Source organism: Acomys russatus, chromosome 31, assembly GCF_903995435.1.
Source record: "Acomys russatus chromosome 31, mAcoRus1.1, whole genome shotgun sequence".
NCBI classification, from domain to species: Eukaryota; Metazoa; Chordata; class Mammalia; order Rodentia; family Muridae; genus Acomys; species Acomys russatus.
In genome coordinates, this window is record NC_067167.1 from 1,869,547 (window position 1) to 1,882,304 (window position 12,758).

The window sequence follows — 12,758 nt, forward strand, 5'->3', positions numbered from 1 at the left end:
GGCTCTGGCTCCAGCCCAGGCCTGCCCTGCAGGTGGTTTCTCTGCTACTCCTTGTCCTACCCGCGGTGAGAGGTGGCTCTGGACCTGCAGCTCTGCAGGTGCAGTCATCCCGTCACTCCATGGCACAGGGGCTTCCATTGTGGGCCTTTCCCACGACCCAGGGCTGACATCCCACTCTCCACTCAGCTCCTGATACACATAAGTCCACTTCTGGTCAGTTGATCTGTCTGTTGTGGCGCCCCACACGAAGCGTCCTGTAGCATAGCAGAGCCTCGCTCCTGTTTGTTGCCACAAGTCTTTCCAGAGCATGGAGGGACTATGTGCATCCATCTGTCCATAAACGCTGCTACTCCTGTGCTCTCCTTATAGAGCAGACTGTTCTTTTCCTGGGCTCATGCCTGGCACCGCAGCCAGTGGTCTTTAGAACTCAAGATCCAGACGACTTGGCTCTCTGGGTGTCATATACCTCCAGGCAGTCAGGGTATCTTTTCCTTTAACACGCACTGGCCTGAAGGAGGTGGGTGCTATCGGTGTTGGCCAGTGCTAAGGTGCAGGGGGCAGGGCCACTGCTGTGGGCAGGCCATCGGTCCGGGTCAGTTGTGCAGTAGCGTGTACACAGACAACCTCATCTCTGTAGGCACAGCCCTCATGGACAGTGACAAGGGACACAAATGTTTGGTGTGGTGGCTTCTTAGCCACATATATAGCTCATGTCTGTGTGATGTTGCTCGTCTGGGGGGCAGGGAGGGCTGGCTGGCCAAGCGCACAGCACTGTGACTCCTCCTGTCTGTCCTGGAGTGGATGCTGCTTCCTGCTGGGGTCCAGACTCTGCTCTCTGTAGAGCTGTCCACTAGTGTCCACGGTCACGTCCTCCCCGAGGCCCGCTCATTCCATGTCTCTCACAGCAGATGCGGGGCTGGGGCCAAGCCAAGCAAGCACGTGAGTAAGTGTGCTCCTTTCTTTCTTAGCTGGAACGAGGCGACTTCCTCTCGGAGGAGTGGAGGGAACGGATCGCCAACACGAGGTACGGCCAGCTGTGGGCTGTGCTGCTGGCTGTGCTGGGACCTTTGTGACTTTTGCTGTCCAGATGTGGGTGGCTGCTCTGAGCCTGTGGGGTAGTGTGGGTCTACTACTTTAAGAGTGCTGGCCCCTCCTTGGTGCTGACCCGGCTGTGGCCCCTGTCCTGCCCCACATGGGGTGCAGCAGCCCCTTGAGCTGCTGTCCTTGTCATGGGGCCAGTGTGTCAGGGGTCCAAGTGATTTGGGCCTCACCCCTGTGTTTCCTGTTGTGGGGTAGTGCCTGCCTGCCTGCCTGTCTGTGCTTCCCTGTCTGCTGTGAGCAGTTCCTCCCTGAACTCTGTCACTGCTAGGGAGTGCTTCCAGGAAGCCAGCTCTGTTTCAGAAGCGCCAATAGTCAAAGCGGCTCTGGTGCTGCACTCAGCCCAGGGCTGTGGCAGTGTGTGCCTGTCTCCTGCTCCTGCTTTCTTGCTTATCCTGCTCACCTCAGGTGGGGGGGCAGCTGGGGGGCAGCGCCTGGCCGGGACTGGCGGCAGGCTGTGTCCAGGCCGGGACTGCCACGCACAGCCTCGGCCTCACTGACCTGGAGCATTGTTTTGCAGTGTTATATTTGTGAATAACTTTGCCTTTGGTCCTGAGGTGGATCACCAGCTGAAGGAGCGATTTGCAAACATGAAGGAAGGTAACGCAGCCCTCCCACCCCCACACCTCGTACCACCTCCTCCTCCAGGGGGACACACAGGCACATCAGTCTTCCTTGAGAAGACCTCCTCAGCAACCCCTCCCCATTGATGACAGACAGTACATGGAGCCCCAGCTCTGCCTACTTCTTGCCCTCCTTCCCCAGCTCCTGGACTGGACGGCAAAAGTGAGGGCCTGAACTCGGCTCAAAAACAGTCAGTCTTCTGTGGCGGCAGCCACACCAGGCTCTTTTGCCTGTGAGCTTCTGATGTATCCGCGCATGTGTGTGCCTGTCAGTCTTTCATGGTGCAGAGCGGGCCCTCCCCACCTCAGAATGACGAATGCGTGCAGCGGAAGACCGGGGCTGTTGCGCTGCCTGGAGAGGGATTGTACTCTCCAGCCTCTTAGCCTGAGTCCCCAGCGCTGCAGCTGACCCTGCTGTGGCATGTGTCTTCTGTGGGGCCTGTCCTTGGTCTCCTCCATGCTCTTAGGATTAGTTACTTCAGGGTGCTGCCGATGGACCCAGGGCCTTAATGCTCAGCAGACTCTCCCCACCGAGCTTCACCCCTGCCTCCTTTTCCTTTCTTCATTGGTGTTTTGAGACAGGCTTGCACGGTGGCTGGGTCTAACCGAGACCCGGGCTGGCCTTCAACTTGACCACATTAGCTTCTGTCTGAATTCTGCCTGTTAAGGGTCAGGCCTGTAACCTGTCTACTGACTGTTTCCTCAGGCATGCTCAGTTGTTAGGTGGACTGGGCTCTGATGACAGCCGGCCCCAGTCTTCAGTGACAGTGCTCCGACCCCATCCCTGCCCTAGGCAATCAAGAAAATGCCCCTGAGGTTTGACTACAGACCAGTCTGATGGTGGCATTTTCTCAGTTGAGGTTCCTTCTTCCTAGAGGACCCTAGTTGGTGTCAAGTTGATACAACCTATCCATCAGAAATACCCACTGTGGCCGGGCAGTGGTGGCGCACGCCTTTAATCCCAGCACTTGGGAGGCAGAGGCAAGTGGGTCTCTGTGAGTTCGAGGCCAGCCTGGTCTACAAAGTGAGTCCAGGACAGCCAAGACTACACAGAGGAAACCCTGTCTCAAAAGAAACAAACAAAAAACAACAACAAAAAAGAAATACCCACTGTGGGTGTTGATGGGAAGCAGGTCGTTTCTGTCACTGTCAGGGAAGCTCAGAGGGTCGAGGCCAGGCCAGCCCGTGCCTGTCAGCCTGGCCGGGCAGACAGGGCTCAGAAAGCAGGACTTTGAGTGGGGCCAAAGGCCTATGCACAACATCTGCAGATGCATGTCTGTGCTGAGAAAGGCTGTCCCAGCACCATGCTGCCTCAGCTTCCCCGGTGCTGGGGACAGATGGGAGGCATCATGCCCGCCCCATCCCCCACCACTGCCTGACATATGGAAAAGAGTCTGCAGCATTTACAAGAGTCCGGCTGGTGTTTGTTATATTGAGATACGGCCTCTGTGTGGCCCTGCCTGACACACGCTCTTTACATAGACCAGGCTAGCCTACTTGCAGAGGTCTGCCCACCTCTGCTTTTAGACTGGATTAGAGGCATGCACCTCCACACCCAGACTACCATGTTTTAAGGTTCTTCCTCTGTGTCTCTCATGGCTTTGAATAATTAGATTCTTTTTATGCTTTGATGTGGCTCTTTGTCCCTCTTGGGACTCAGTTCTGACCCCCCAGCCTCAAGGGCTACAGCAGTCAATCAGATTCTCAGCCCTGTTTCTTTCTTTCTTTTTTTTTTTTTTTTTTTTTTTTTTTTTTTTTTCGAGACAGGGTTTCTCTGTGTAGCCTTGGCTGTCCTGGACTCACTTTGTAGACCAGGCTGGCCTCGAACTCACAGAGATCCGCCTGCCTCTGCCTCCTGAGTGCTGGGATTAAAGGCGTGCGGTGTGTGCCACCATGCCCTGCTCTCAGCCCTGTTTCTAACAGGGCTTTGCTACATAGCCCAGTTTCTTTTCAGACTCTTAGCCACGGGAATGCTGACGTAACCACTGAGCCACTGTGCCTGTGGCTCTCCTCCTGTTGGGTTTCTAAGGGAACCACTGCAGGCAGGCCCATGTGCCCAGCTCCTCCTCCTCTTCCTAGCAGCATGTGGCACAGCAGTCTCATCCTTCTGTGTGCTTTTACCTGGGTACCCAGCTGTCACCACAGTTCAGGGCTGGGTGAGCATCACGTGGGGTTTCAGGAAAACGAGCATCTTTTTTTTTTTTTTTTTTTTTGTATGAGTGCTCTATCTGCATGTATACCTACATGCCAGAAGAGGGCACCAGATCACATTATAGATGGTTATGAGCCACCATGTCGTTGCTGGGAATTGAACTCAGGACCTTTGGAAGAGCAAGACAGTCCTCCTAACCACTGAGCCATCTCTCCAGCCTCAAACTAGCCTCTTTTGGGCAGACACTCCTCACTTGTGCCCCAACCCATGCCCAGGTCTGTGGTCTCCAGTTGTGTGTATATGTGGGCTTTTGTGCATGCGCCAGTGATGGGCTTCTGTGTTGTAGGCGGCAGAATCGTATCTTCAAAGCCCTTTGCTCCTCTGAACTTCAGGATCAACAGCAGGAACCTGAGTGGTAAGTGCTGGGCCCACAGTGCACAGGGTGCGTGGCTTCCCAGCCTCTGTCCATCATACACCACACCTGTCCCCTTTTCTACATGATGCTTCAAGAGGAAGTGGCACTCCCAAGAAAAGCCTTGGGGTACAGAGTCCTGCAGCGTGCCTAGCTGTCCTGTGGGCTGCAGTGGCTGGCCCAGCTCAGGATCTGCATGCTTGCTTTGATACTGGCTGATCTCAAAGCCTGACTCTATTCCTATGGGCCTGCCACCTTGTTCCTGAGGAGCTCCAGGTTATTCCCCTGTCTCAGCAGCTGGGCAGGCTAGGGGATGCTACTGTGCAGACTGCTGTGGGGGTGTGGGCAGTAGCTCAGGGGTCAGGCCTTCTACCGCAGTCCTGATCTGCTGATCTTCCCACAGATATTGGCACCATCATGCGTGTGGTAGAGCTGTCGCCCCTGAAGGGCTCTGTGTCATGGACTGGGAAGCCTGTCTCCTACTACCTGCACACCATTGACCGCACCATAGTGAGTGCCCATAGTTTTGCAGCATGTTAAGCATCCTCTGTGTGCCCCACTTGTCACCCTATGGAGTGGGAGAGACTCACAGGCCATGACCCCTGGCATCCCTGGGCCTTGGCCCTTGCTCTTTCTAACAGATAGGAACCATAGCATTTTTGGCCTTGCTACCCAAAGGCCTCTGGTCTCTGTTACCCATTCTCAACTTGTTCTCACCAGCCTTCCCCAGCTGTGTGCTGGCCTTTCCCTCATCGCACTCCATCTGTCCTGGTGGCCTCTGGGCTCCAGTGTTGACAGTTGTTCTCCCTGAGTTAGTGCTGTAAACTGGCAGCTGCCAGCCAGCAGCAACTGTGACCTGCCCTTCCTGCTGTGGTAAAGAGGGAGAGCCAAGCAAGGCCCCTGAGATGAGGCATGAGGTCCCCTTTTGCCAGTGGCATCACACAGACTCCCGGTGTCGCAGCTGGGGTCCCCCTTGGGTAGTCCTGGCCCTGGGTCCTTAGCAGTCATGGGGAGTTGAGGATAGCTGTCTTGGGCTAGATACCACTCCAGCTGTGCCACCTTTGGGGTCTGCTGGTGTTCCTGGCAGCTCTTTAGGGCACAGCATCTGGGTGTGGCCACCCTGTGTCCATGCTCAGGGCTCAGTTGTTTTTTTTTTTTTTTTACCCTCCCCCTACTCACCCCCCACCCCCGAGACAGGGTTTCTCTGTGAAGCCTTGTAGACCAGGCTGGCCCCGAACTCCCAGAGAAACTCCTGCCTCTGCCTCCCAAGTGCTGGGATTAAAGACATGCACCACTACTACCTGCCTCGGGGCTTACTTCTAACAGCTTTTTCTTTTTCTCTTTAGCTTGAAAACTATTTTTCTAGTCTGAAAAATCCAAAACTCAGGGTAAGTTTGCCTCTCCCCTGACTCTGGTTCTACACACACTTCATGGCTGCTTGTGTGTGTTAGTAGTGTGTGTGACAAGGATCCCAGGCCCAACAGCCTGTGGGGAAGGCAGCTTTCTGCCTCCCGGGCTCCCCGAAGGCCCTAAGCTCAGTATTGGCTTGGGTGTCCATCTTCTGTGCATGATGGTCCTGCAGAGGGGTCAGGAGCCAGCACATGGTTTGTCACACAGTGTTGTGTGTCCCCATGTCAGGGTTGAGGGTGTCTGTCTGTGGAGCCCCAGAAGGCTGGCCACTGTACTCCGTGGCAGGGCTTCTCCAGTTACACCTGCAGGGCCTCTGCCTGCCTGTCCCGGGGAGCCGTGAGCAAAGGCACTAGTGGGCACTAGTAGCAGAACACAGCAAGCCACCAGCTGTCGCTTGCAGTGGTGACCACCAAGGAGTGCATCCACCCGGCACCCCAGAGTCTGTGAACAGAGTGTATCTTCAGCAAGGCTCTGAGCCTGCCCTGATGGCGCGAGGGCACACACATGCGCACTTCATAAGAGTCAGCTCAGCTGCTGGGTTCACGTCAGCAGTGGCTGTGCTGTGCCAAGAGGACATAGGTCCTTAACATGTGCTTGGCCTTTGCCTAGCTCTTTGGGGACCGTGTTGTATGTTGGGTCTCTGCCAGCTGGCATGTACCTTGCAGCCCTGCTGCTGTCAATGCAGGGACAGTGCTGGGCAACAGCACCATGGCCGGTTGCTGTTTTCCCCACTGAGGGACTGTGGGGTCCAAGTTGGGCACTGGCCTCTCCCAGTGTCTTTTGTGTGTGTGGCTATTTGATTCATGCTGGGGCAGAGCTGGATCCTCCAGCGCCCTGGACACTTGTCCACCACTTTCCTCCAGGAGGAGCAGGAGGCAGCTCGACGCCGGCAGCAGCGGGAGAGCAAGAGCAACGCAACTACCCCAACCAAGGTCCCTGAGAGCAAGGCCGCTGCCACGGAAGCCCCTGCGGTGAGACACCCTGCCCTGCAAGTGGCTGGTGGACGGTGGTTGCCCAGGCTGTGGCCCTTCACTGCCTTCCCATGTCCTTCAGGATTCTGCTGCTGAGGAAGAGAAATCAGGTGTGGCCACTGTCAAAAAGCCATCTCCCTCCAAAGCACGGAAGAAGAAACTGAACAAGAAAGGGAGGAAGATGGCTGGCCGTAAGCGTGGGCGGCCTAAGAAAATGGGTGCTGCAAATGCAGAGCGCAAGTCCAAGAAGAGCCAAAGCACACTGGATCTTCTGTGCTCTCCACCTCCAGCCCCAGCCTCAGCCTCGCCCCAGGGTGAGCCTCTTTCTCCCCTGCATGGCAGAGTGGGCCCGGGCCTCCAGCCGCTGGAGTCCCCATCTCGACCCTGTGCCATGAGCCAGGCCTGCAGCTGCACCAGGGGGTGCTCTGTGGGGATCTGGGTCCCAGATGTGACAAGCTGGGGTAATTGTTGCCTACAGTTGTATTGTGGGACCGCAGTTGGTGATGGGGAACCCCTCTCTCTTGCAGACGCATACAGGGCACCTCACAGCCCGTTCTACCACCTACCTCCGAGCACGCAGCTCCACTCCCCCAATCCACTGCTGGTGGCACCCACCCCACCTGCGCTGCAGAAGCTTTTAGGTGGGTCACGGATCTGCCCTTGAGGCAGTTGAGTGGGGGCTGTGGGAGTGGCAGGATCCAGTCAAGCCTGCTGGGCGGCATGGCAGAGGCTTGGGCTGACCCTGTGTGTGGCTGGGACTGACTTACCTCAGGGACCCTGGGCCCTATCTGGGGACATGTGTGACCCATCGGTACTGATAGAGAACAACTCACCACACAGGGAAGGCTGGCATCCCCTGACAGGAAGGGGGGTCTGTTCTAAGGGTTTAGGGCTGTCCATTCTGCCAAGAGGGAAGCGCCCACATTGTGAGAAAAGTCACAAGTAGAGATGGCCCTGCAACAGGCCGAGCCCCAGATAGCCACTCTGTGCCTGCTGGCCCCCACTGCTGCTCCTCTCAAGGGCATGTGCTGGCATCAGCCCTGGTTTACATGCTGTGCTGTGTACTCAGAGTCCTTCAAGATCCAGTACCTGCAGTTCCTGGCTTACACGAAGACTCCACAATACAAGGCCAACCTCCAGCATCTTCTGGACCAGGAGAAGGTGTGCAGGCGCTTACCACCTTACTGCCCGTGGTCAATTTAGGGTCTCCCGGGCACTGAGGTCACCTGCTCATGTCCTCTCTTGCAGGAGAAGAACACACAGCTCCTAGGCACGGCACAGCAGCTCTTCGGTCACTGCCAGGCCCAAAAGGAAGAGATCCGCAGGCTGTTCCAGCAGAAGCTGGATGAGGTGACCGGGCTGCCTGTCCACTTCAGCAGACCAGGGTTCCAGGGCACAGCCAGAGACTAGCTTTCCTTGTCCTTACGGAAGTACTGACCTGGCAAGCTAAGCTAAGCAGAGAGCGGCCTTGGCCATACCTGGGTCAGGGTTGTAGGGTGGTTACCATCCCCTTTGTCCTCTCTGCACTGGGACTCCACTCACCTCGCTTTGTCCTCTGCATCCCCAGTTGGGTGTGAAGGCGCTGACCTACAATGACCTGATCCAGGCACAAAAGGAGATCTCTGCCCACAACCAGCAGCTGCGGGAGCAGTCTGAGCAGCTGGAGAAGGACAACAGCGAGCTGCGGAGCCAGAGCCTGCGGCTGGTGTGTGCAGGGGGGCCTGTGGCGGCTGTGTGTGCGGGGTGTGGCGGCTGTGTGTCTTGGGTGTGGAGGCTGGAGCGCCCACTCACCAGCTTGGAGGTGTGCCCTGGTGCTGGGTTTGGATCTGCTCCTCTGTGCTCCTACTGGGCTCGGCAAGGATCATGCCAGGGACTCTTTACCTCTTGTCGGGGTCTTGGTGCTGTGTCACACGGGCCTTTCTCACCTGGCTTGTTTGTGAGTGGGAGGTTATGCCATGTGCCCCAACTGTAAGAGGGATCTAGTGTGCTGCCAGAGGGGCTGGCCCTCGCTGCCTTCAGCTGCTGCGACTCCTGTCCATGTGCCTACAGCTCCGGGCCCGGTGCGAGGAGCTGAGGCTGGACTGGTCCACCCTGTCTCTGGAGAACCTGAGGAAAGAGAAGCAGGCGCTGCGGAGCCAGATCTCAGAGAAGCAGCGACACTGCCTGGAGTTGCAGGTAGGGTGTCAGATGATGTGCCACAGGGCATTGTCTGTCCCACCCTAAGAAGGGCATCTGTGATGATGGGCAGCAGGGGTGTGAGTGGCCTCAGGTGCCCTTCTCAGGCCCCCTTCCCTGCTGGGTGGATCCAGGCTGCTCAGTGACGCTCCTCCCACCTGTAGATCAGCATCGTGGAGCTGGAGAAGAGCCAGCGCCAACAGGAGCTCTTGCAGTTGAAGTCCTGTGTACCGCCAGACGACGCTCTGTCCCTGCATCTGCGTGGCAAGGGCGCGCTAAGCCGTGAGCTGGAGACCGACGCTGGGCGCTTGCGCTTTGAGCTGGACTGTGCCAAGATCTCCCTGCCACACCTCAGCAGCATGAGCCCCGAGCTCTCCATGAATGGCCATGCCGCCAGCTATGAGCTCTGCAGTGCAGCTAGCCGGTCCTCATCCAAGCAGAACACCCCCCAGTATCTGGCCTCTCCCTTGGACCAGGAGGTTGTACCCTGCACCCCCAGCCACAGTGGCCGGCCTCGCCTAGAAAAGTCATCAGGCCTGGCTTTACCTGACTATTCCCGGTTGTCACCTGCCAAGATTGTGTTGAGGCGGCACCTGAGCCAGGACCACACCGGGGCTAGCAAAACAGCTGCCAGTGACCCACACCCTCGGTGAGTACAGGTGCACAGAGGCACTCTACCACTGTCTGCTGCCCTGGGGCTGCTGGGCATGGGCAGTGACTGGGCTCTCATTGCAGGGCAGAGCACACCAAGGAGAGCACCCTTCCCTACCAGAGCCCTGGCTTGTCCAACAGCATGAAGCTCAGTCCCCAGGATCCGCCATTAGCCTCCCCGGCGACCTCGCCTCTCACCTCAGAGAAGGGCAGTGAGAAGGTGAGGGCTGTGTAGGAGAAGCCACATGGTGTGTGAGGAATGGAGCAGGCAAAGGCAGCACTCCCGAGGGGCTCCTCCTCTGTAGGGTGCATGGAGCTTAGTATGGAGGCCTGGGGAGGAGATGGGGACCAGCCTCCATAGACCTCGTGGTGTGGTTGTGGGGGACCTCCCACGGGACCACGACTCAGATGCATGGTTTAGCCAGTTGCTTGGGGCATCTGGAGTGGGGCTAAGAGGTTGGGGCCTCCACTGTGTGCGCAGAGATGGAGGGTAGTTTGGGAGGACCAGGCAGCCCGCAGCATCCTCAGCTTCACACAAGGAGCTTGCAGGATCTGTCAGCACATGAGCTGAGGCCGGCTTCCAGGCTTGGGTGACACATGACCATCTGTTGGCAGGGTGTGAAGGAGCGTGCCTACAGCAGCCATGGGGAGACCATCACCAGCCTGCCTGTCAGCATTCCGCTCAGTACAGTCCAGCCCAACAAGCTGCCCGTCAGCATCCCACTGGCCAGTGTGGTGCTGCCCAGCCGTGCCGAGAGGGCGGTGAGTGTCCCAGGCCAAGTGGTAGTGGTAGTGGTAATGGTGGTGGTGGCGCTGGCTGTGGTGGGGCTTCAGGCACAACTTTGGTCTTTATGACTGTTGGATGCTGTTAAGTTTGAGCATGTGGTCAGCCCCAGAGCTGCCGAGGGCCGCATCCACAGCTAACTCTGTTGCCATGCAGTTGGGCCCTGTATGTTTTGTAAGAGGCAGAAACAAGAGAAGAACTAGGAAAAACCCTCTCAGGAGGGTTTCAGCCACTCAAGCAACAGTGACAGGTGTGGTGGCCCTGGGCTGCTGTTCTGATGGCTGGACATGAGGAGTGACTGACCTGTTGTTCGCAGAGACGGGCTGGGGCCATAGTGCAGCTCTGCCTTCCTGCTCCTTTATCTGAGGGAGGGTTCTGTGTGTCCCTGGCTAGATTGAGCCTGTCCTGTGGCTGTGATGGCCTTGACTTAGGACCATCTTCCCCAGTGCCTGGCTCAGTCCTTGTTAACTGAATGTGGCCTGGCCGTTCTGCTTGGACTCTGGGGCTTAGCACAGCTCTGTCCTCTCCGGCTCCTCTCCTGCCATAGCCCTTCTGCCCCACTGCCTGCTTCCTGCTGGGACTGCTGCTCTCAAGCCTGCTCTGACTAGGCGGCTTGCTTCTTACAGAGGAGCACTCCCAGCCCTGTGCCGCAGCCCCGAGACTCCTCATCCACACTTGACAAGCAGATCGGTGCTTCCGCCCATGGTGCAGGGGGCAGTGCAGCAGGGAGCAAGAGCCTCGCCCTGGCGCCCGCAGGTGACCTCTCCACCCTACCCATAGCAGCATCTGCCCGCTAGCTGCCTTGTTCCCACAGGAAGAGATCCTGTTACAGGACAGAAATAGGGACTGAGGCCACACAGCAGGTAGATCTGAGGGTCTGAGTCCAGAATCCTGTGTGACTAGTATGTGGCTGTCCCCTGCTGACTTGTTTTGGGGTAGGGCAGGCCAGGTACCTTTCCTAAGGGATACTTAAGGTCTGGTCCATTTCTGGAAAGCTCTCCTATGAAGGTCAGGCAGCTCACAGCAAGGACAGCTCCTAGTGTGCCCTGGTGTTCGCAGATGACTAGAGTCAGGAGGCTGTGTTCCTCTGTGGCCTGGCGTGACCACACCTGCCCATACTATGAGGCTGGCCTGGGAGCCCTCAGTTCTACTTCTAGGAAGCCAGTCCTGACCTCAGCGTGTCCCTCCCAGAGCTAGTTGTCCTCACATCCTTCAGCAGAAGGCTTGGTGGTCTTGCCTTCCTTGAGGAACTGGTGTCTTCCTTGGCAGGCTTCTATGCTGGCTCAGTGGCCATCAGCGGGGCTCTAGCCAGCAGCCCAGCACCTCTGGCCTCTGGAATGGAATCTGCTGTCTTTGATGAGTCCTCCGGTCCCAGCAGCCTCTTTGCCAGCATGGGATCTCGCAGCACACCACCACAGCCCCGCAACTCTGGCCCTGCCTCTCCTGCCCACCAGCTTGCAGCCAGTCCCCGCCTGAGTATGGCCACCCAGGGCCCGCTACCTGACACCAGCAAGGGGGAGCTGCCTTCTGATCCAGCCTTCTCAGACGCAGAGAGCGAAGCTAAGAGGAGGATTGTCTTCAGCATTGCAGCTGGTGCCAACTCCAAGCAGTCACCTTCCACCAGGCATAGCCCCTTGACCTCTGGCACACGTGGGGACTGTGTACAGAACCACGGGCAGGACAGCCGTAAGCGTAGCAGAAGGAAGCGAGCGTCAACTGGAACCCCTAGCCTCAGCACGGGTGTGTCCCCCAAGCGCCGAGCTCTGCCGACAGTGGCTGGCCTGTTCACGCAGTCATCAGGATCTCCTCTCAACCTCAACTCCATGGCAAGTTCAGGGTCTGTCGGGGCAGGTGGGGAGGCCACTTGTGTGCTGTGGGGCTGGAGTCCAGCGGGCAGGAATGGTGGCTGGTGTGTGGCCCTGCTGGCCCTCTCCTCTCCCCCACCCGTACCTTCAGAAGGAGCTGATGGTGGCTGGTGTCTCCAAGTCCGTGGCCTGGGCATGTTCCTCACCTGCCCTTCCCTGACCCCACAGGTCAGCAACATCAACCAGCCCCTGGAGATCACAGCCATCTCATCCCCTGAAAACTCCTTGAAGAGCTCCCCTACTCCCTACCAAGACCACGACCAGCCTCCGGTGCTCAGGAAGGAGCGGCCCCTGGGCCCGACCAATGGGGCTCATTACTCGCCACTGACCTCAGACGAGGAGCCGGGCTCTGAGGACGAGCCCAGCAGTGCCCGGTGAGTGCTTGGGCGGGCCAGTTGTGCACTGCTCCATCGTCCAGCTCTCCAAGCTGACCACCCTGATGCTGGGCTGCATGGAGCTCTGACTGTCCATGAGGCCTTCTGCTTGTGTGCTCCACCGGCGTCCGAGCTGTCACATACCCCACTTCTCCCTACCTACATTGTGGCCACTCGATGAGGTCCCATGTACCTACCTTTCAGTGAGGCAGTGGAGTCGCTAGGGCATGTGTGCACTTTGAC

General features: G+C 57.7%; 1 protein-coding gene across 3 annotated transcripts in view; it reads left to right on the plus strand.

Annotated features, from left to right (window-relative positions):
- Dot1l (DOT1 like histone lysine methyltransferase) overlaps positions 1–12,758 on the plus strand; it is a 38,175-nt gene that overhangs the window by 20,214 nt on the left and 5,203 nt on the right. For all 3 annotated transcript variants that reach the window (XM_051172696.1, XM_051172698.1, XM_051172697.1), the window contains exons 8-25: positions 969–1,024; positions 1,619–1,698; positions 4,220–4,288; positions 4,689–4,795; positions 5,632–5,673; positions 6,559–6,666; positions 6,749–6,980; positions 7,194–7,307; positions 7,736–7,827; positions 7,915–8,016; positions 8,234–8,371; positions 8,716–8,841; positions 9,006–9,490; positions 9,577–9,712; positions 10,108–10,254; positions 10,903–11,032; positions 11,546–12,102; positions 12,310–12,515. In XM_051172696.1, coding sequence (XP_051028653.1) covers positions 969–1,024; positions 1,619–1,698; positions 4,220–4,288; positions 4,689–4,795; positions 5,632–5,673; positions 6,559–6,666; positions 6,749–6,980; positions 7,194–7,307; positions 7,736–7,827; positions 7,915–8,016; positions 8,234–8,371; positions 8,716–8,841; positions 9,006–9,490; positions 9,577–9,712; positions 10,108–10,254; positions 10,903–11,032; positions 11,546–12,102; positions 12,310–12,515 — 2,927 coding nt within the window. The remainder of the gene's footprint in view (positions 1–968; positions 1,025–1,618; positions 1,699–4,219; positions 4,289–4,688; positions 4,796–5,631; positions 5,674–6,558; positions 6,667–6,748; positions 6,981–7,193; positions 7,308–7,735; positions 7,828–7,914; positions 8,017–8,233; positions 8,372–8,715; positions 8,842–9,005; positions 9,491–9,576; positions 9,713–10,107; positions 10,255–10,902; positions 11,033–11,545; positions 12,103–12,309; positions 12,516–12,758) is intronic.